Raw genomic sequence first — 21,072 nt, 5'->3', positions numbered from 1 at the left:
AAGTATTTCAGCATTCTTGGATGAGATGTTAAAGTCAGCCTAATAAGGGTTTATGCAAGCTAACAAAAGAAAGAATGATGGTATCAGCAGTGGCCAGGAAACTAGGGCCAGAGTATGCCCCAGGACAGTCAGAAATAGAGCCTCTTAATACAAAGTAAATTTGGAGAAGATTGAGGTTAAACATGATTCTGGGTAGGATTAAACAACAACATGGAACAACAGACACTGGTACTTTATGGCAGAAAGGGAGTCTTAAGAGTCAAAGATTAATATTAATTGAAATACCATGAAAGTACTCTAAGAAAAGACAAAAAACTACTTTAAACCTCAATGATGATGAAGCAAACCCTTCACCAGTGGAAAAGAACTCCTTAAAATAATTTAGGAAATAAATTGCATACAAGAAAAAGGAGAGGGTACACCAGCTCTAGAGAAGGTAAAGGCCTGTCTTTGGGGCATCAGTAACAAAGCAGTTTTGTTCAAATACAGAATTCAATGAAGTGTTATCTGGAACTTGAACAGATGTAGGATAACGTAAAGATCAAGTTTTCAAATCCAGGTGCTTCAAGTTAATCTACTAAAATCATGGTTAGATTTCAATATCATAAATGTGAATTTAGAAGCCTACATCAATTACAAAATCTTCAGGGAAATGCATTCTATTAATCTTATATTCAACAAAACACTCTTAACACTAGAAACTTACACATTTATTTTTCCCAGTGTGTTCTCCAGGTTATTAAATTAATAATAAAACCTATTTTATCTCTGTGTATATGTATATATAAACCACTTACTGCTCTGCATAACATCACAGATGCAAAGCAAGTCCTCTGGACTATCTTTACACCTTTTAATAGCTATTATTCTGTGGAAGCAATAAATTTAAATTATTGTGTATCATTATTTTAAGGTTATTTGAACGAGACCAATGAAGAAAAATTCAAATACCTTTTTCTATTAAGATATAACACAATACAAAAAAAAAACCCAAAAACAAACAGAAACAACAGATCTGCTTCACAAAATTCAAATTTATTATAACTTAATAATTAGAACATTTTTCCTTACCAGTCACTTGGAGAATATGAGTTTGATAGAGCTTATCATACCCATCAGCATAGCAGGTGTAATTTCCCATATGAGTTGTGGTAACTTTAGTGATGTACAAGGACCCATCATCTCCAAAATCCTACCAGGAAAGATTAAAAACAAGGTTATCATAATGAAGCACACATCTCTACAGTAATTATGCTCATCATCTCAGTAACAAAGCTGCGATGCAAATATCAGACATGAGATGTCACAAATATTAAGCCAGAATATCTGACAGTAATCTGAAATTCAAATATTATACTTGTGAATGGCAGAGTTGTTTAATCTTGCAACATATACTCTGACTGTAAAAGAAGATAAATTTTTTTATTTTAACAACTAGTTAAACTTGGCTGAAGCAATTTGTTTATTTATCTATGACAGTTATTTGCAGAAGAAAAGCTATTGAGGATTGCATCCGACCAGAGAGAAATGCAAAAATTAACAAGTTAAATGGCATCCTGTGGAAGTGTTGCCATCCTTTGTAAGGAGAAAATGTGGAAAAAAAAAATAAATCTTCCTTTTTCCTCAGTTTTTCTCATTAGATTCAGTGATTCATTACAGAAGCACTACTGCTGTAAACTGTAAACTGTAAACTGTAAACTGATTTCAGGGATCTGAGATTCCTGCAAGCGAGTGCTTGTGATCAAGACTGAGGCAAAGAAGGCTTTCAGTAAATCATAGTCTGTCTTTTATTTCTTTTGGCACTGGGTCCCATGCCAGTTCAGCAAAAGGTCCTTATTTCCCCTGTCTTTCTTTTGCTGCTGATACAGTCCTGGAACTCTGTAGACCTTCATATCTGTGACCAGATCCAATTCTGGGATGGCTTCATCTTTCCTTGTCTGCACATTCAAATAAAGTCTGCAGGTTCTTCCTGAGTCACCTGTCATTTCTTACACCTTTTTCTTTTTTATTTGAATTCAGTCAAGAGCTCCTTGTTCTTTAATACAGACTTCTGGCTGCTTTTGATTAACTGTTCATTGTGAAAGCCTTTTCTTGAGCACAGAGGAGGTCATCCTTGAAAATCAATCATCTCTCTTAGACCCCTTTTGTTTTCAGCATGATCTCCTACAGAATTCTTCCAAGAACATCCTTGAACTGAAGTCTCCTCTTCTGAAGTCCATGGTGGCACTGCTTTTTGCCCTGATGTCTCCTCTTGGGCTCCTTGACTCTGCCATCTCATGGTCACTGTAGCCAAAGCTGTCCTAACCTTTATATCCCCAACCAGTTCTTCCTCATTTGTTTCTTCACAAACTTTCTAACTTCTCTACGAAGTCCTCAAATCCATGAAGAGCTTATCAAAAGCTTGCAAAACCAAAAAAACTTCAGCTAAAATACCTCAGTCACAAGGTCTGTAAATTGCACAGTAAAAGAACTTTGATAGAAAATATAACTATGTGCTGCCTTATTCTTACATCCTGTCGTTTGGATCTCAGAAATGACAAGATACTGGGCTCCATTAACCTCTGGTTCATTATGAATATTCTTACATTCTTCCATAACCTCATCTACAACTTTCCCAACTTCTTGGGAGTTTTTTTCAGTTCTCACTTTACAGCTTTTGTTCTTACTCAGAGAACAAAATCTCAATGATTTTATGCACATATTTCATTCATGATGACTTTCACTGTAACATTTGAGTATTTTTGGAGACTGAAATTTAAACATGAAAACTGAAATCTCTAGGAAATTCCTTTTAATTTCTCAGTCATCTTTCTTTAAATTTACTCAAAATATTTTTCAAAAAACATATGTCTCACTGCATTTCTTCATCAAAAGATATGTGGCAACTAAATTTCACGTTGCACAACTCTGTGCTTCCAATGATTCTGCTAGCTGTTCCTTGGGAGAAGAAAACAATTCATCTAAAAATTAACCTACATGGTAATACTATCAATAACTTGACTTTCTCAAGATAACTATAGGTTTCTATATTAGCACTTTGGTTACACAGAAAATATTTCTACCCAATCTTCAATTTACCATTACATGTTACCACGGCAAAAATCAAAAAAAGGACCCTCTTTAAGACTTCATTTTTGACTTTGATGATGTGAACCAACAGCACTGGACCTCCCTTCATAATAACCCATCTTACTAACTTCTAAAAACTCCCCTATTAGATGTTTTGATCTTTATCTCTTTCTAAAATGTATGAAGCAGCAGATCAATTTACTTTTTCCCCCTTACTAGCTGAACACACATTTTCAAAGTGTTCCTCTTCAACAGCATTATTATTATTGGAAGATGAAAGAACAGCTACTCAAAAGAGCCACACTACAGGTACTTACCTTATGTCTGGAAAATGGATATTGTTATTTCCATCTAGAGTTTTTTGCCTAATCTCTGTCAAAGGTATTTGTGAACAAATAGGGCATAGGATGGAGTGTATAAAAATCCAGCTTCTACAATGTAGCCTGGAGAGTAGTTTACTTTAACATTCCTTATGCTAAATTATTAGATATTTCTTTGAAGTATACCTACCTCTTTCAGCTCTTTAATTGATTCACTGTGGCATATGATATCTTTAGGTAGTATAGCTATTTTCTAAGTAAATTGGTGCTTGGGTTAAGGTTTCTCCCTTTTTCATAGAAACCATAGATGAAACACTCCTGTGGTTATTTTACATAAGTATTTAAATAGAATTCACACATGATGACAGTCAGAGAGAATTATATGGATAGTATGTTTTGTTGGTAGTGGTTAGTTTTTTCTGGTTGTTTGGTTTGGGATTTTTTACAACTACAAAATAAATGTCCCTAGCTTATTGTTATACTGAGTTCAGTGTTTGTTTTGTTAATTAAAACAAACTACTCAATTTAAAGTGAACTTAATGCTGTAAGCAGCATTTGAAAAGGGATGGTGAAGTACAAACAGAACTACTTGACATTGCATGTTGACAAGTATTTAGTGTTTTATTGACTAACTCACAAGCTAAGTAATTAAAAAAAAAACATGAAAAAACTCTATCTATACTGATGCACAAACATCATTGAAACAGAGCCTTTAAACATCAACAGCAACAGAAAAGTGGGGCGTTTTTTATGTTTTGGAAAATATATTTGATAACAGTAAAGAAATTGCTACAAGCTCAATTTTTGTTCTCCTACTCTTCAAATAGAAATGGCAAGGTACTTCCAAAATTACATTGAGAAACTAATTATTTTTGTCATAAATGAAAAGATAGAATTGAACAATTATCTTAACAATGATTCCACTGCAATTCTGTTCTCCTGAAGAACATGACATTTTACAAATCGTGATATATGTCATAAATAATGAGGAAAATAATATGGAAAAAGGACTTTGATAGTAAATCATTGCTTTGCTCTCTTACTGTTTATAAAACAGAAACTAAAGGTGTTTTTTTTGTTTTGAATCAGCAATTATTTATTTGGGGTTTATGACCTGTTTTCATATGCTAATGCTTTGCATATGAGAGTATTTATGACCATTTTCTTTACCTCTTCATTAACAGCTCTAGGAAGAGTGTTCCTAGAGCTCTCCCCACAGAAGAACATATAATGAAACAGAGTGCTTGAATTTGTTCATCATCATAGAAGCTAGAAGTGGTTTTAGTTTGGTTTGTGGCATTTTGGTTTACTTTTATTTTTTTTCCCCAGCATTTTTTCGCCCATATATTGCTTTCCTAAGTAAATATTTGGGGTTTTTTGCTTTGTATAAGTAAGTTTAAGAAAAAAAAGTACATAGCCTTTGTGAACCAATTATGTGAATTCTTACTTACATTATCCTCAAACACAAAAATAATGCTTATTTTGTCCTTAATAAATGGAATTAGTGAACACCAAATATTATGAAATTATAGCTTTTCATATTGCCTTTATTTCTATTTGCAGTCTTTAACAAATCCACAACAAAAGAAAAATTATACTGTTTGAACTCTTTTTTATTGATGGTTATCAGAGTTATAATAGTTCAATTATAATGATAACACACTCTGAGTGAGGGAATTTCTCTTCTTTTTAAAGGAAAAATTTGATTTTTTAATGGGGAAGGGCAAAAAAACCCCCACATGTCTCTGAGCTGATCAGGTAAAATATCTAAAGCCAAGAATTACAATTTTGTGATGGTTTGCTAGGGGAAGGCTGTATCAATATTTGCAATGAAACAGATATATATTTTCAGAACAACAGTTGTTTGCTTGTATAACACAACCAATATGTGTATTACCCTTTATTTCCTGTACATCCCTCCAAGCTTTCTGCATTTTATTTCAGTCAACTCATGGAAGTACCAGTAACACTAATGCCACTTTCTTGCTTATATTTTACATATTTTTCAGTATCTCTAACTTCCTTTATTACAAGGACACAGACAGTAGATAACCTTTTGAGGGTTAATTGAAAAAAAAAGTTACAAATAATTATTTATGCACAGTTCTGCCAGATAAACTCAGCTCAGGCTTTTCAAGCTAATGTCACTGTTACCAGTCCTATTCTGCAAGTGATCAGTTTCTCTGTTCACATTGGCAACGCAATACAACTCTGCACCTTGCTACTGACTATCACAAAGCAATTATAGTCCACAAAGAAACTTGAAAAAAAATTGCATTTGGCAGAAATCCAAGATTTTTGTTAAATTTTCCTTCTGGATTAAGACCTGCATTTCATAAGCATAAATTTTGCACACCTTCTCTCAGTCTCGAATTTTACAGCTGCAACAAGAACAAATCATGAACCTAGTGTAAGTCCACTGGTTGAAGAATCAGCCTGACAGAAAATTGCAAATCATGCCAAAGCTTAAAGAAGGGAACTACGCAGTCTAACACAAGCACTAGTGCAGTATATGCAGTAGAAAGTGACAAAATCTTAAAAGAAACTCTGTTCTCAAGAACACCAGACACCAATTCGTGACTATTAATGCAGGCTAGTTTTAGTCAAAGGAAGTTAATCTTCCTAAGCTTCTTTTACAGTCATTTGAGAAAGCTCAGGGAAGCAAAATCCTTTTATGGGATCATTTAGTGGATCTGTCACTGCTCACTGTTTTTAGCTACCCCCCACCTCTCTCTGCTGACCATGAAAACAAACTTCCTAGCTACCATTAGACATTCCAAGCATTTAATTGGTTCCTCTTTTCTTGGCACTGGGGAGAACAGAAAGAGAAAAGCAAATAGTGACTGAATTTTATGAAGGCTGTATCTCATTACCGCAAAACAGCTTTTCTAGCCTTGCTCTAGTGATGACTGGGTAAAGCAGTGATCATTTGGTGAGTAATTCAGAACATCCAACTGAATCTCCTATGCTGAGAAAGTCTTCATGCATACCTCCCAAAGCTTGAACTACAAATGGTCAATGCAGAGGTCACCCTCTATTCTCACTTCCTAAAATAAGACTTTGTAATGCAGGAGACCAGGCCGGTAGTTGAATTGAGCAGGATTTGGCTGTATTCAGCAAATCTGAGAAACAGATTATTTCTCTGACTGTATATGAATATAATAGCACTGTACCTGTTTAAATAATAATTAGATATGTATGATTTTCCCTTTATTCTCTGGGATACAGTAAGGACTGCAATTTCATTTCATGAGGAAAGAGTAACAGCTAATAAATGGTAATATCCATTATTCTACAGAAAACATGCAGCTGCTTTGTACTTTTCAAAAAAATGATTAAAAATTGGTTTTGCTATTTTGAAATCAAATAATGTTCCAACCTCCTAAGAACCTGAAGAGGCATGACACAGGAAAGTGAAATAAAATGCCTCAGTGCTAGATCACCAGTGAGAATAATGACTTAATTTGATATGTAGATGCGTAAAGAGAATTTGGAATTTTTTCTTGTTTATGGCAGACACTAGACAAAAGTGAGTGCTTTGCCAAAACAGTAGAGCTCTTGAGGCTAGCCATAAAACATCACTAACCTTTTACTTCCCCAAAAATTCCGTAATTTTACGCTATCTTGTGATGAATCTGCAATAAGGAGTGATAATTTATTTAGCCATTCAAAATCTCCAACTGAGTAGCTGCAGTATATTTTAAATGGAAAATTCAGCATGCTCTGATACAGATGTCTTTTTTATTGCTTCATGTTACATAGAGATCTTCAGAATGACTCATATACCATTTAACTTTCACTCCTTTTTAACAAAACAAATTGTTATATAATCAGATTTACTCAGATAAATCTATTTGACATTAATTTCTCAGACTTCTCAAGTTAAACTCATATCCAACGAGATGAAGTTACAATAATTACTCGATTGTCACAATTTATTATCATTCCCCCAATTTTTTTTTTTTTTAAATCAGCTTTAATTTTAGATGTATTTATTATTACACTCCAAGCTAGTTCTGCAAAGAAAAACTGGCTTTGCACTATGCAGTTTACTTAGATCATATTCAAAAGTGTATCTAAATGTTAGGAGGCCCAGAGAAACAGAAGTACTGGTGTAATCTACCTTCTAAGGTGACTCAGTTTAGATTTGTAGAGGGTTAGATTTGTGGAATGAGCTTTTAGCAAGTGCATCCCCATTTCTACCTTCCTTCTTTATAGATTTTATTTGTAGAAAGAATGCAAAGAATTCACTGAATATTCTCTAAATTTTTCTGATTCTAAAAATATCACATATATAATTACACTGTGCTAAGACTTAATCTATGTTCAGATTCTTATATTACAAACTATATTTTCAGTTTATCGAGTTTATTGGAGTTTTTGATCATTCTATTGCATAAAACATTGGATTTCAGTTTTAGTTGCATGAGTCCAAACCCCTTTGCTTATATTGAAAATAATTCATATTGTTGATTCTTGAACTCCACTCAAAATAAAATAACTCATTTTATTTCATAGAAACAAATTTTTCCAGATGTTTCTTTATGAACTCAAGAGAATCTACAAAAACAAACCTAAAAAAAAAAAAGCAAAAACCTTTAATTTTTTTATTACTCAAATTTTCATCCAATTATTATCTAGTCCATCCCATGTATTTATGAATTATTCAAGAGTGAGACAGACAAATAAGTAGAATGTCTTCAAGGTTTCTGCAATCTACAAAAGCCCTGTGGAATAAATTTTGGGTTGTCAGAAACTCATTTATGTACATGTGATAAACCAATAAATAGACAACAAAATATCTTTTACAAAAAATTTGAAATATCTTGCTGACAAAACTACCTAAACCAAGGAGATAAAGATTGTTTGGGAATCCCCTATTATGTGGGAGCTGAAGAGGATATGTCAGGAGAGGTGGTGGGGGAAAATAAAAAAAATAAGCCTAGCACCTTCAAATAATTTAAAAACCAGAATAATTCACTTCAGTGCATTTTTAGGGTACAAGGGGGAAAAAATGTAACACATAGTTTTTCTCAAGTTGATCTGACATTTGAAATGCAGCATTAATGTATGATCTACAACAGTAGAAAGAAAACAGGACCAGCCACACATTATTTGGATTATTAATGCAATTAATTTTTATGGATTATTAATACAATCCCACTTGTGTCACCTTATTATCAAGTATGTCATATAAGAAATGAGCCCATACATGCTTAGAAAGAATTTGGATGTAATTCCTATACAAAACATTTTTTTTCAACTATACACCTGATTACATACAACAAAGTGAATGACATCCATCCATTCCTTGCCATCTTTTTCTTTTTTCTTCTAAAATCTAAACATTGACAGTTTCAATGCCAGCACAGCAGCTTCACTTTAGAGTTTAGCTGAGATTGACACATTCAATAATTCTGAAATACTCGTCTTAGAGCCTTCTAAATAAACAGAAAATTCCAGGCACTCGACCTAAGCACTCACTATGAAGTACAAATAGATGCTGAATTTACACTAATAAAATATTGAAAGCTGAGACAATTTACATTTAATAGTAAACTTGTTATCTAAGCATAACACACGCTGCCTTTGCTCAAAACACAAATACAACAATCCATGTCCATCAGTCTAATTCTTTATCACAAGAAATCTTTACTGGCAAGATTGATTCCTTGATATCAATGAAAGAAAAGACACCTCAAGGTCACTGGCAGCAACCTTTTACTGCAAGCACAGAAACTATTCATGCAGGAAAAGTTCTTTGGGTTTTGTTTTGGAGTTAGGTTTTTTGTTTGTATTTTTTTTTTCCGTCTCTACAAAAACGAATTACGATACTTCTTGGTATCATCTTTGCATCATCTGGTTCTGGTTTCCAGTCAGGTTAACTCTAAGTAAGTGGAAGAACATCCAGGTATAAAATAAGAAAAATTAAAGGGTTCAAAAATTTTTCAGTAAAAAAAAAATTGTTCAACATATAGTGGCCCTGACAAACAAAAGTTTTCTAGAGCTGTACCAAGTATGACTTCAATTCTTTTACTGATATGAAGCCAAGATGTTGTGATAAGCCTACAGATACCACATATTTTGATGGCTGTACAGACACAAAGACAATAGCATAATGCTCAACTAGCAAAATCTCATTACTTTCTATACATTATTAGAAATAAGATATTCTGTTTCTTCTTTCTGTTATATCTAGTCTCTGTTCAGGTCATAGAATAAGATTGGAAATTCCCCATAAAAAAAGGCATTGTGAATAGTCATAACAAAATTTTTCTGGATGCTATTAACAAATAAATCTTGCTGATATTTAGACACTTTTCTGTTATTAAATGCTCATATTTATCATACATAAGAAGTTTACTACATCCTGTTACTTGCAGGCAAACTGTGTGTTATTCAAAAGCAAAGTACTTAACTGAGGTACATGTATTTCCTATGCATTACAAAAGTTAAAAAAAAAAAATAAATTAACACAAGTTCTTTCAATTGCACACTTTAAAAATAAGACCACAAACTCCAGTTAAATTAAATGCTTATATAAAAATTTAAATGCAAATGAGTGTATCACACTGAGTCATGACCACATTCCTGTGCTCTCTTTAAATTAACAGGTTCCATCTTCTGTGAGATGTCCATTACTTCAATTTTACTACTGCTCTGCCAATCACAGTAAGCAGTTTTCTTCTGCTGCAACAAGAGCTAACTCTTTGTTAACACACTTCAAATTTCTACAAGATGTACCAAAATAATTTCACTTGTTAGTACCCCATTATTTGTCTCCTGTAATTAATTTTTGCTTTTCTAATACTTTTTTCTATAGCAGGCCCAAAATTTTTTAGTTGTGCAAGTCCTTTACAAAACATGAAGCTACATACAATATATTTTTTTCACCCTTGTTCTTTGCATTTATTTTAAATAATGAGACAGCACGATTCATTAGAAAGATTCTATGCTACTGCCACCATATAAAACTACATTACTGAAATATCCTAATATGATCTTTTTCTTTATACAGTACAGTCTTTGGAAAACTGAAATGTACAGAAGTTCTTATTCTCTAGCTAACCCTTGGTTTCAATTATATTTTACTCCAATTATAACTCTATCATTAGCTGTTGCCAACTAATCATAGAATCCATGTCAGAAATAAGGTCTCTATGAATACAGAGGGCTGGGAGAAAAGGCAGCTTTTTCTTCCCTGCCTTCCTTTTGACATGTTAATTGTTCAATAATCACAAGTTAAACTTCACAGCCTTTTTCATGAATGAATTTCTTGTCTGATGTTAAAACTAATGTATATCATGTAAAAAACGTGAAGGTGAAACAGGATTTCAGTCATCTTTCATTAACTAAAGGTTACAAGAGTAGGAACTTCACAGAATTCATAGCACTTGCCAAATTGCTGAACAAAATTTTAAATATCTTGTAGACAAAAGTCATATGGCATTGATATTTCACTCTGCCAGAGTATGGCAATTCCATTTTATTTCCCATTAACACAAACACAACAGGTCTGTAAATACAGGCTTTTGCCTAGAAGGAGCACAAATTCTATAAAGGAAGACATGGCCTCCTCCCAGTTACGTAACAGAACTATTTGCAATGAAATGCTTAAAAAAACGGACACATAAATCCACTTTTAAACCAGAAAACGTAGCATACTTCAGATCAGAGTCCTAAGACTGTTTTCTTTTATTAAGGTAGTCTGAAATTTATTTTTTATGTAAAAAAAATTATTTTTCCTCTTCAAGACTTATATTAAGTATCTATATGCAAATGCTTATCATTTGAAAACATTGCTAGATTTCTCTTAGAAGGTCCTAGAAGAAAAATGTTCAGCAGCAAAATCAAAACATATTTAGCAGGTACTTTCGATTAACTGTCAAAAAATCCAGTCACTTCTATTTTACTTTACCCCTAAAAGTGTAAGAATGCAGATTCAATTATCCTCTGTAAACTCACCTGAATTTTCCTTACTCAAGGACAATTTTTTTATACCTAACCAAATCAGATATTATGTGGAAGCATTGTTTCAACTTCCCTACTTCTGGTTGTAGTTTTAAGCCATACATGAAAGGAGAATCAGATGGACATCACTGACAGATCTGTTTCCTAAATCATACTAAATTAGGAAACCATTTAGTTTATTTTATCTCTCCATTTGAACAGACCAATGGAAACACTCTGCCATGGATACAAAGGCTCTTGTATATACCCAAACAGAAGTAGTTCTGTTTGTATACTTTTGAAAAGGAAGCTCTAGATTATAAAGGTAGTTACATAAGAGTACAAAAATGAAAAAGAAAGGAAGGAAGAATACACATGAGGGTGATAAAATTAACAGGTGAAAGAGAAATCAGTCTGAGCTGAAGTAGATCTAAATAGATATGAATGGGTACATGGTGCCAGGTATGTGAGTAGATACATCACTGACCAGTTTGATTCAGAGAAATCTTAAATATCACCATTTGAAAATCATGGCAGATATATCCTCTTCTATTGTTATCCAGTCAGAGTTCACAAAGACTTGGTCTGGATAAACAATTTGGTTCATGTTTGCTTTTGCAAGTAGTGGTACCAATTATTTTTCCAGTGGGTAACAATTTTCTTCCTGAGCCAGTACTAAGTAAATGCCTTTGTATACTTCTGCAGTATTTAAAAAAAAATATTGCTTTTGAAAATATATAAATGCCAGTGGAGCCAAGTTCCCAATAAATAATTACATCCTACCTATCCTAATTTTTCCTTCTGGGCTGCTTGTGATGGTGTGACAAAGAGGGATTCTTTTTTTTTTTTTCTTTTTTTTTTTTTTTTTTTTTTTGGTATTTAAGCAATTGTGCCTCTCTGTTCAATGAAACAGACTTCTGGATATCAAAGTGTTTTTATTGCTGGTGCTATAGCCCTCCTATTTAATGTACTATAGCAATGATTGGAAAGTCAGGACTGTGAGCCACAGGAGGCCATTATTAACAAGGCATCTTTCTCATGCTCTTAAGAGGAAGTGACCTTTACTGCCAGCTGTAGCGTAGTCTGGGTTGCTCTTTCAAGACTTCTTTTCTAAAATAATAACCTGAAAAGCTTCAGTATTCTTTTTGTGTACTATAAAACCCTTTCACATAATTCTTCTGAAAGCTGTGAAAAGCATTAAGTCTACTAGGATAGCAAAACTGCTGCAAAATGACCTGGAAAAGTTGAAGAAATAAATATGTAACTAGTGATAAAATTATTCAGAAATGATGCTGGTTTTCATCTAGTTGATGGATGTATAGAGCAGAAGTGAAAAGTGTTAGTCTATAACTGTACATAAAAATCAAACTGAAAGTTTTCAATGAATTAATCAGAAATTAATAGCACAAAATGAATTTTCCAGTAACAGGAATATTAAATACATTCATAACCTGCATCTTTATATACATATACAGAAAAGAATAGAGAAAACAGTGAATTTGAACTGTAAGAAAAGCTTAAGGCAGAAAGATATTATGAGAGTGAAGAAAAGATGCTTAAAAAGTTTCAGAAGTCATATAACACAGAATACAAAACAGCTTTCCACTAATTTTAAAATACAGAAAAGATGTGCAAGAGTGAAAAAAGAATTAAATTATAAAAGTTCTGGTGCCTGAAACAAAACGGAGTAGGAGTTACTTCTAAACTCAAGCCCCAAATGTACTTGGTAGACACCTGGATGTATCCAGGTATCCTGCACCACCTGGATTAACTTTGGGATGTTCCTGAGAACACTGGTTTTAGGTGCAAGATAGTACTCCTATCCACGTGCCCAAATTCCATCTTTCATTATTCACTATTGGGAAAGACATGGTGGGAGATAAATTCTCCTGCAAAAATATGGGAATTGATCAGTAATAGATGTGATTATTATACAGTGGAGAAAAAAATATATCTCTGGGACATAAAACACTTTTTACACCTTCTATAGTTATCACACAACACCAGTGAGCCTTGGAAAATGTTACATGGCAGGTACATATCCTCAAGTAATTGTGCCAGGTATCTGTTCCTATAGCTGAATTTGCTAGACCAACAAGTGTTAGAAATGGCTTTAAAAAATCAGTTGGCATTAGATATGTTGTTATTAAAGGAACAAGGGATATATGAAATGTTAAATCTCACTGAAACTGAGTCGCATTACCGTTCACAGTGCAACAACATCAACAAATATCAGAGCTTTTCAAATCACTCTGAACCCAAGGCTAGCTTCCAGGCTGATGTCAATATTCTAATCCTTGTGACTCTTGGGATAGGGGCAATGGCTATAATAAAAAATTGGGTTGATGATTATAACTGGAGTTACATTAGTAATGTTTAGGATAGCTGTTGCACACTGTATTGTGTAATTTTCCTGCTATTTCTGTCTTTTCTCCTCTGACTTTTCTATTAAAACATCACCCCCAGAGACAACCTGTGAAATGAAAAAAAGGAAGACATTGTTTGAGCCACAGGGAGATGTAAGAGACTTAAAGACCACAATTGCCTCAAACATAGTCAAGGCCACAGAAGTGACTTGCCTTATGGCAATTTCACTGTGTGAACTTAAGATAAGCACAGAAAACAGGAATTTGCAACAGGAAGGTGCTTATTCCAGGCTTAGAGGAACTGAAGTTTGGTAACACATCCTGGTTAATGCATCTGGACAAAAATTCTCACTATGGCAAACTGTCGGAAACAGCTGCTTACACACATGCCACCCTAAGTTATGGGAACATCTGTGACCACCCATGGGTACCCACAAACTGGACTGTATTAAAGTGACACCTCCAGAATGACTCTGGGACCCCCACTACCGAGAAGACCGGGGTGAAGAAAGACCAATGGGACTCCTCTGGACCCACAGTGTAGTGATTATTTTCTTCTTGATCTCTCTCTTCTTCACTCCCCCCTGCTCCTTCCTATTTCTTTCTATCTCTGTACCTCATCTTTACTGTTAAATAAATTCCATACTACTGATTTTGGCATATGGTCTCGTTTGCACCTTAATTCAGGCAGAGGCATCTCTCAACAATCAGATCACAACAAGTGGAGTCGAAAATAACAAAACTGGCATTAAATTCAAGAAATACAAAAGAAAAGGTAATAATGCATCTTACTTAAAAGAAAAACTGTGTAACAGATAAAGGGCAATTCAATATAGATAAAAATAGAAACATGCTGACTTTGATGAGTCACTGTTAATCAAATACAACCAACTCATCAGAAAATTCAGTAGAAAATATCTGAGAGATGTAACATATTTAAGCATACATATTAAGCATAATGTGCAAGGAAAACCTGAAACTAAGTTTTAAAGGGAATCTCATATACAAAGAAGCAATAAATATACAACTTTATACATACATCGTGCTTGTAACACACAAAACACCACACAGAAGATCACACACTGAAATTACTGCACTTCAATATACTAATTAAAACTCAAAATAAACTGATCAGGCTCCAGATTTTGTATTGAATGAGACTGTCAGCTATTTGCTTATGGCATTGTATTTGCTCATTGTTGGACTATGAGTTACTGTCTTCCAAAAAGCATGAAGTTAAGAGCATCACCTCTGGAGGGAAGTAGGCTCTGTGGCTCCCTTCAGGTCATAGGACCACCACACTTTCCCTTTCACAAGCAATAAGATGGCCCACGGCAACACCTCAGGGAGGAGGAGAACCTTCTCAGGAATAAAACAAGAGCATGCAGAGCTTGCTGCAGAAAATCAGAAAGTCAATGCATTGATTGCAACCAGGCATTTCCTCTTTTAGGACATTTGAGAATAAAGAAATGTATGTGAACTTTGAATATCTTTTTGTCAAGGTTTAGGAATGGTACTCCCTAATGTAATATTCCTGCTGAAACTTGCTAAACCATGTGGAGTTTGATCATGCCCCCTCCCCCTGTGGCAGGCTGGAGAGGAGAATTGGAGGAACAAGAGAGAAAGACCATGGGTTGAGGTAAGAACAATCTACTGGAAATAGTAAAGAAATAAGATAAACAGTAACAGCAACAATAATAATGACAGATTATACAAAAAATAAGTGATTGCTCACCTGCCCCCAAAACATGTGACTGCTCCCTTTGCTATGCTACTTCATGTGTAAAGGAGCCCTTTCCCCACTCCCCAAAAAATGATGTGAGGTGGTAGAATACATCTGGGTCCTAGACATGCTCCCTCCTGGCTACTGCAAAAATTTAACATCCTAGCCAGAACCAGGACACTATTTGGTTTTGACTATTAATTTTCACATTCCTTAAATTTAAGTCCTCTAGTTTATATCCTAACTTTTAAAAAAAATATATTTTTACTTTTAAGAGTTGTTTTATGTGATTCAGGGAAAAGATTGAAGAATATTTCTCTGACATTTATGGTTCAGCTGGGATTCTGTCAGAAGTGCAAACACAAATGCACACACACACACACATTTTTCTCAGACAGGGCATTCATATTTCTAACCATTGTATTACAGTCATAACTGTGCTGCATTAAGAACAATTCAGAAATGCATAAAGAGAAGCTTGTATGTAGGTCCATACTATCCCATGGGAGAAAACAATGTGGAAAGGAATAATTCATAAGGTTCTCTTGATATTTTTCTTAAGAATAATAAAAGAAGGAATATAGAATGATAAGCTGGAAGAGAAAGAAGAAGTCAGATGACTAGAGTCCTTTCTGGGAAAGGTGCTTAGTGTTTTGGACAATCTGGAAACCTTTCTGTCACCAGTTTCTGATCAGAACTCTACAGAATGGAAATGATCATATCCTTTAGAGAATGTCAGCTTTTATTGGCTTTCTCCATTACAGTCTTTTGGGTTGTGTTTTTTCTTGGTGGGTGAAGGGCAAGTAGGTCAAGAAGAAAATGCCGACTGCTACCAAAAAAGGGTGAGTTTTAATGCGCAAATTAATTTTAACGAGATAAATAATTAAGAAGTTTTGCAAAAAAGATAACCTATACATAACTTCAAAAACCCCAAAATGGCAATATTACAGGTGCCCCATGGAGGCAGCCTAAGGAAAGATATGAGCTTTTCCTGAAAGGAAAAAATTGAACTACACTATTTTGTTAAACTTTGCATGTGGACAAACCAACTCAGCAGATCTTCAATAAATGTAAGAAAAAGAGCCAAGATCTTATAAGAAAACTATGAATGCTCATATGCATAGGAAAGCACCCTGGGATAAAATAACATAAAAACAATAAAGTAAAATAAGTTATGCAGACTTAGAAAAATGGATAAATTAACACTAAAAATGTAATATGTATTGCATTCGGGAAATATATCTGCTGTTTTTCATACATGGAAATTATTATCTGTAATGAATAGTAGGTTAGATAAAAACAAGAGGAAAGTGGAAAGGCAACTATTAAATTTAAGATGCAGGATAACAGCAAGGAAGAAAAAGCCTTTCTATATGTGTACTGAAATATCATCAAAATGCCTTGTGGTATCAGTTATGTAGTGAGTCACAGCACAATTATATTACAATTTAAGTAAAATTTGCAGAGGCATATAATTTTTCATAATTTTACTCAGATGGGTGCTAATTATCCCTGCCTCCCATCAGTTTCAGTAAGAGAAGGATTAGTAGCAAGATGCAGTACTTCTACAAATAGTAGTTCTAAGTACCATAAGAAGAGTTGAGGAGTACTAAGGACTTTTAAAATTATCAACTGGGTATTATCAGTAATGTTATTAACACACACTTCATAGAACATTTTTAAATATACTATCTAAATACAAATTTCTTATATCATCCTTTGAAAGTCAAACAGTATTTCTTAATAGTTCCTTAAAATGTCTTAGAATACACAAGACATTAGTCATTATCAAGACTCATTTTTAGCCACTCCACAGCTGACAGCTTTAGTAATATATCTGATACACTTTCAGTAGAGGAATAGGATATTTAAAATATATATATATATATAAATTGAACTATCAATTTCAGTTTGAAACCTGGATTCCTTCCTTCTTGTTGCATTTTTTCATTTGAAAAAATACTAGGACATTATATAGTTCTGAGTTTGTCCCTCCTCAAAGCAAATAGCTTAATTCACATTGAGAACTGGATAGTGCAAAAGATTAATTTCTAAAGTATGAGCACTTTCTATGATTTACAAAATCACATTGTCACTACCGCTTAGTCTGACTGGTTTCCTATATATGTGTTGATTCCCAGTTATGCTGACCTTTGATCCATTTTCCTGAACAAAACCCCAAACCCTAACTATCTATCTTCTCAGGTCAGTGTTTGCCTTGTCATTTTCAGAAAATGTACTGCTCTTTACACAACATTATTAGTCTTGAGAAGCACAGATGTGGTTCTTGAATAACAGTAAATTAAGAATTCCCAGAGTTAGGCAAACATCATTATAGTTTATAATATAGCCAGAGTAAAACTTAAAGTACACTGCCTCTGGGGACATCTTATATTATAGAAGGAGTATAGAATCTAGAATTAAATAGAGATAGATCAAATCTGTAAAAACAGTGAAAAGTAAAATAAATTCTGAAGAAAGGAAGGTTTGGGGATTAATCTAACTCAATTTCTTTCTCTTCATTCTTTTGTTGTTTCTTTTTTTAATCCAGACACCATTAATTCTTTCTTCCTCCCTATTTTACTTTACCTGGAAAGACAGATTAATATCCCACATATATTTATTTGAGCTCTATTAATTTTAGTGCCTCACTCCGTGAATATTGAATCTGACCTTCTCTTTCCGTGTTTGAATCATAACTAAATCGATAATAATAAGGGACTAAACTGCAACATAATTTTTGCTTATGAACAATGAGGTTCCTGTGGATCCATTTCTCAGATTTATCCTGGTCCCCCTGGGTGGCATCCCACCTTTCAGATGTGTTAACTGCACCACTCAGTCTCATGTCATCTGCAGACATGCTGAGGGTTCTCTCAATTCCACCGTGCCATTGACAGAGATGTTGAAGGGCACCAGTCCAAAGACAGATCCCCGAGGGACACCTCTTGTCACTGGCCTCCACTTATACACAATGACACAGCTGACCATAACCTCTGGCCCCATCCATCCATCCATCCATCCATCCATCCATCCATCCATCCATCCATCCATCCATCCATCCATCCATCCATCCGGATGTTGCGTGCAAATGCATTGAAGGCCTTGCAGAAGTCTAGATAGGTGACGTCTCTCTGACCTGCCTTGTCAAGCATTGCCATCACTGGATCACAGAAAGTCACCAGACTAGTCAGGCAATTGTCCTTCAAGATAAACCTGCTCTAATGCAGGTGTTTTGGATATCTGCTTCATCAAGGATTACCCTCTGCTCTTCCAGCTTTAGACTTACCTCTGCTGTTTCTTGCTCTTTTTTGTTCTATAGTATCTCTCTTCCCCCCTGCTTTTTTATGCCCTTTTTTGAATGTTCTTTCAGAGCTGCCATGGGTGTGTCTGAGCTGCTGCCTTGCCAATGGTCCCTTGGGACTGGCTGCATACAGCATGCGACACCCTCTGTCCCTTTCCCTGAGAGCCCACACCTGTGGCCCCTGCTGCCAGTTCCTGGGCACCTGCACCCAGCATAAGAACTTTCTATGCTTGGTTTGGTTTTTTTTCTGTTTTGGTTCTTGTTTGGCTTTTTTCATACTCAGAAACCTTAGAAATCACTTGCTCTTTTCATGTTTGCAAAAAAAGAGCAAAAAACTGAACCTTTCAGTCTGAAGCTGAGCAGTTAGCTTCATCATTTTCATTCATCATTTCCCCTTTTATTTCTGTGTGTACAGATGCATCTTCCTTTTTCTATCAACAGCTCATGCCAGCTTAGAAATGATTAGTAAGAACTCCAAATAATAGTTTTGAACATCAGGAGTATTTACAGAAAGGTAACAAATATTGCATACAGCATCTTGTGGACATGGAGAAGACACTTTTCAATGTAAGTCATGTGATTAATATCAGACTAACAAAAGCAATTATTATTTAACAGAGAATTTATCAGATTATATTGGGTTTATCCTAAGCCTCTCAAAAGCCTTAAAAACTCATCACTCAAGCAAGATGAGCTTTTGAGCTTTGAAATTGTCTTTTATTTTATCAGTTTACCATCAGAACTAAGAAAACTAGAAATAAAAGAAAGATGATGCGTGGGAACAATTTCTACCTTAAAAATAAAACATTCATAAAAAAGAGAAATAAAAATAGACAAATGATTGTAACACTATTCTACACACGTAACAGTTCAGGTGATTTCAGACTCACTTGGGCTAGACAGACAGTGAAACTCCCAATGTGACAATCTGTCCACATTCAGAACTTTGTTAATATAAAATGGCCAAAACAAAGAAAGCATACACAGAAACATACAAAATACAGATGAAAGCCTATTTTTAGTCTTACAAGAGGATGTTATGAAATGCATGTAATGAATATACTAATTTCCTATTTTCCTCTGTATTTTTAGGTCAGGGCAATGTTAGGTGGCAAACATTTGCCTTCCTGAAAAAAAAAGATTTATAAATTATACTAATATTTTGTTTTTCATTCTTTGAGAGATACCGTATACACAGGTGAATATTTGGAGGAATGGGCAAAACAACTAATTTTATTATGAAATACTTACTTTGGGAAGAAAATTTATTTCTATTGAACTATTACAGAAGAAAAATATTATGATCTGTTCATACATGAAAATGTTCATGTCACAGATTTCTCTTTCCTTTGAATATTTGAAGACTATACAGTCCTGAATGTATAATGCTAATTGTATTTTGGGCTGTAATTTAGCCCTCATGTACTTTAATTGCTATATTTACTTTTTAAATGATTGGTCAGTGAAACATTTTTTTTTCTATATTTAACAGCGTTTCAAATAGACAGCAAATAAAAACAGAGTTTGTTGTATATAATTTCCATTTCTTTTCTTTGAAACATCAGGAATGTGTAGCTTGTTATGCATCACTTTTCTATTATTTATGAGAGGTTTTGATAAAAAGGTATTAAATAGAACTTTCTGTTACTTACACTGATATCTTCCAAATCTAAGCTGTTCAGAATGACATTGTTCCTCTTCCAGATGATGGGAGGTCTCAGGGTTCCCTGGATGGCACAACTTAAGACACAACTCTGTCCCACTGTTGCTGCAGTGGTGCTTATTTTTTGATCTTCAGGCAGATTCAGCTGAACTACATCTGCAAAAAAAAAGTATTGTTTGTGAGATCAATGAGCAGGAAGTTTCATGAGCTAAATGAGCATGAATATACTGGTAATTTAAGAATTTTAACTGGAACAAAAGTAAAAAGAACTTCCAAAAACTCCAATAAATTCAGCTTATTTCATATAAAGGTCAGTGTGACATTTAAATTAAATTGACTGAGAAGTACCAGCCTGTAAGAAGCAGCATTTAACATGAATGAAAGTGAATTCCAGAGGTAAGATCGTAATACACATGACTGTGTAATTGAAGTCAGAAGTTATCTAACAGTTAAGGCAGGCACAGTGGACTAATCAGAACCTTTATATATTTTCTGGCTAACTAGCTATTCATCATTAGTCAATGTTTAAAAAAATCTTAAAAAAATTTAGACATATGTGATGGGAGTCCAAAACTTTTATCTTTCTCTGTTCACCTATGTACTAAGTAGCTCCAATATTAACAAAAGGCCAATTCACTTCTATGACCCAGAACTCATTTGGACACTTGCATAAAAAA

The 21,072-nt window shown here is 34.2% G+C and overlaps 1 protein-coding gene across 7 annotated transcripts in view; it reads right to left on the bottom strand.

Annotated features, from left to right (window-relative positions):
- FSTL5 (follistatin like 5) overlaps positions 1-21,072 on the bottom strand; it is a 380,792-nt gene that overhangs the window by 68,190 nt on the left and 291,530 nt on the right. For all 7 annotated transcript variants that reach the window (XM_086888378.1, XM_023924904.2, XM_086888377.1 and 4 more), the window contains 2 exons: positions 20,385-20,551; positions 1,072-1,192 (listed from right to left, as the gene is read on the bottom strand). In XM_086888378.1, coding sequence (XP_086744504.1) covers positions 1,072-1,192; positions 20,385-20,551 — 288 coding nt within the window. The remainder of the gene's footprint in view (positions 1-1,071; positions 1,193-20,384; positions 20,552-21,072) is intronic.

Source organism: Cyanistes caeruleus, chromosome 5, assembly GCF_971803275.1.
Source record: "Cyanistes caeruleus chromosome 5, bCyaCae1.hap1.1, whole genome shotgun sequence".
NCBI classification, from domain to species: domain Eukaryota; kingdom Metazoa; phylum Chordata; class Aves; order Passeriformes; family Paridae; genus Cyanistes; species Cyanistes caeruleus.
This window is presented reverse-complemented; position numbering and strand designations above follow the sequence as displayed.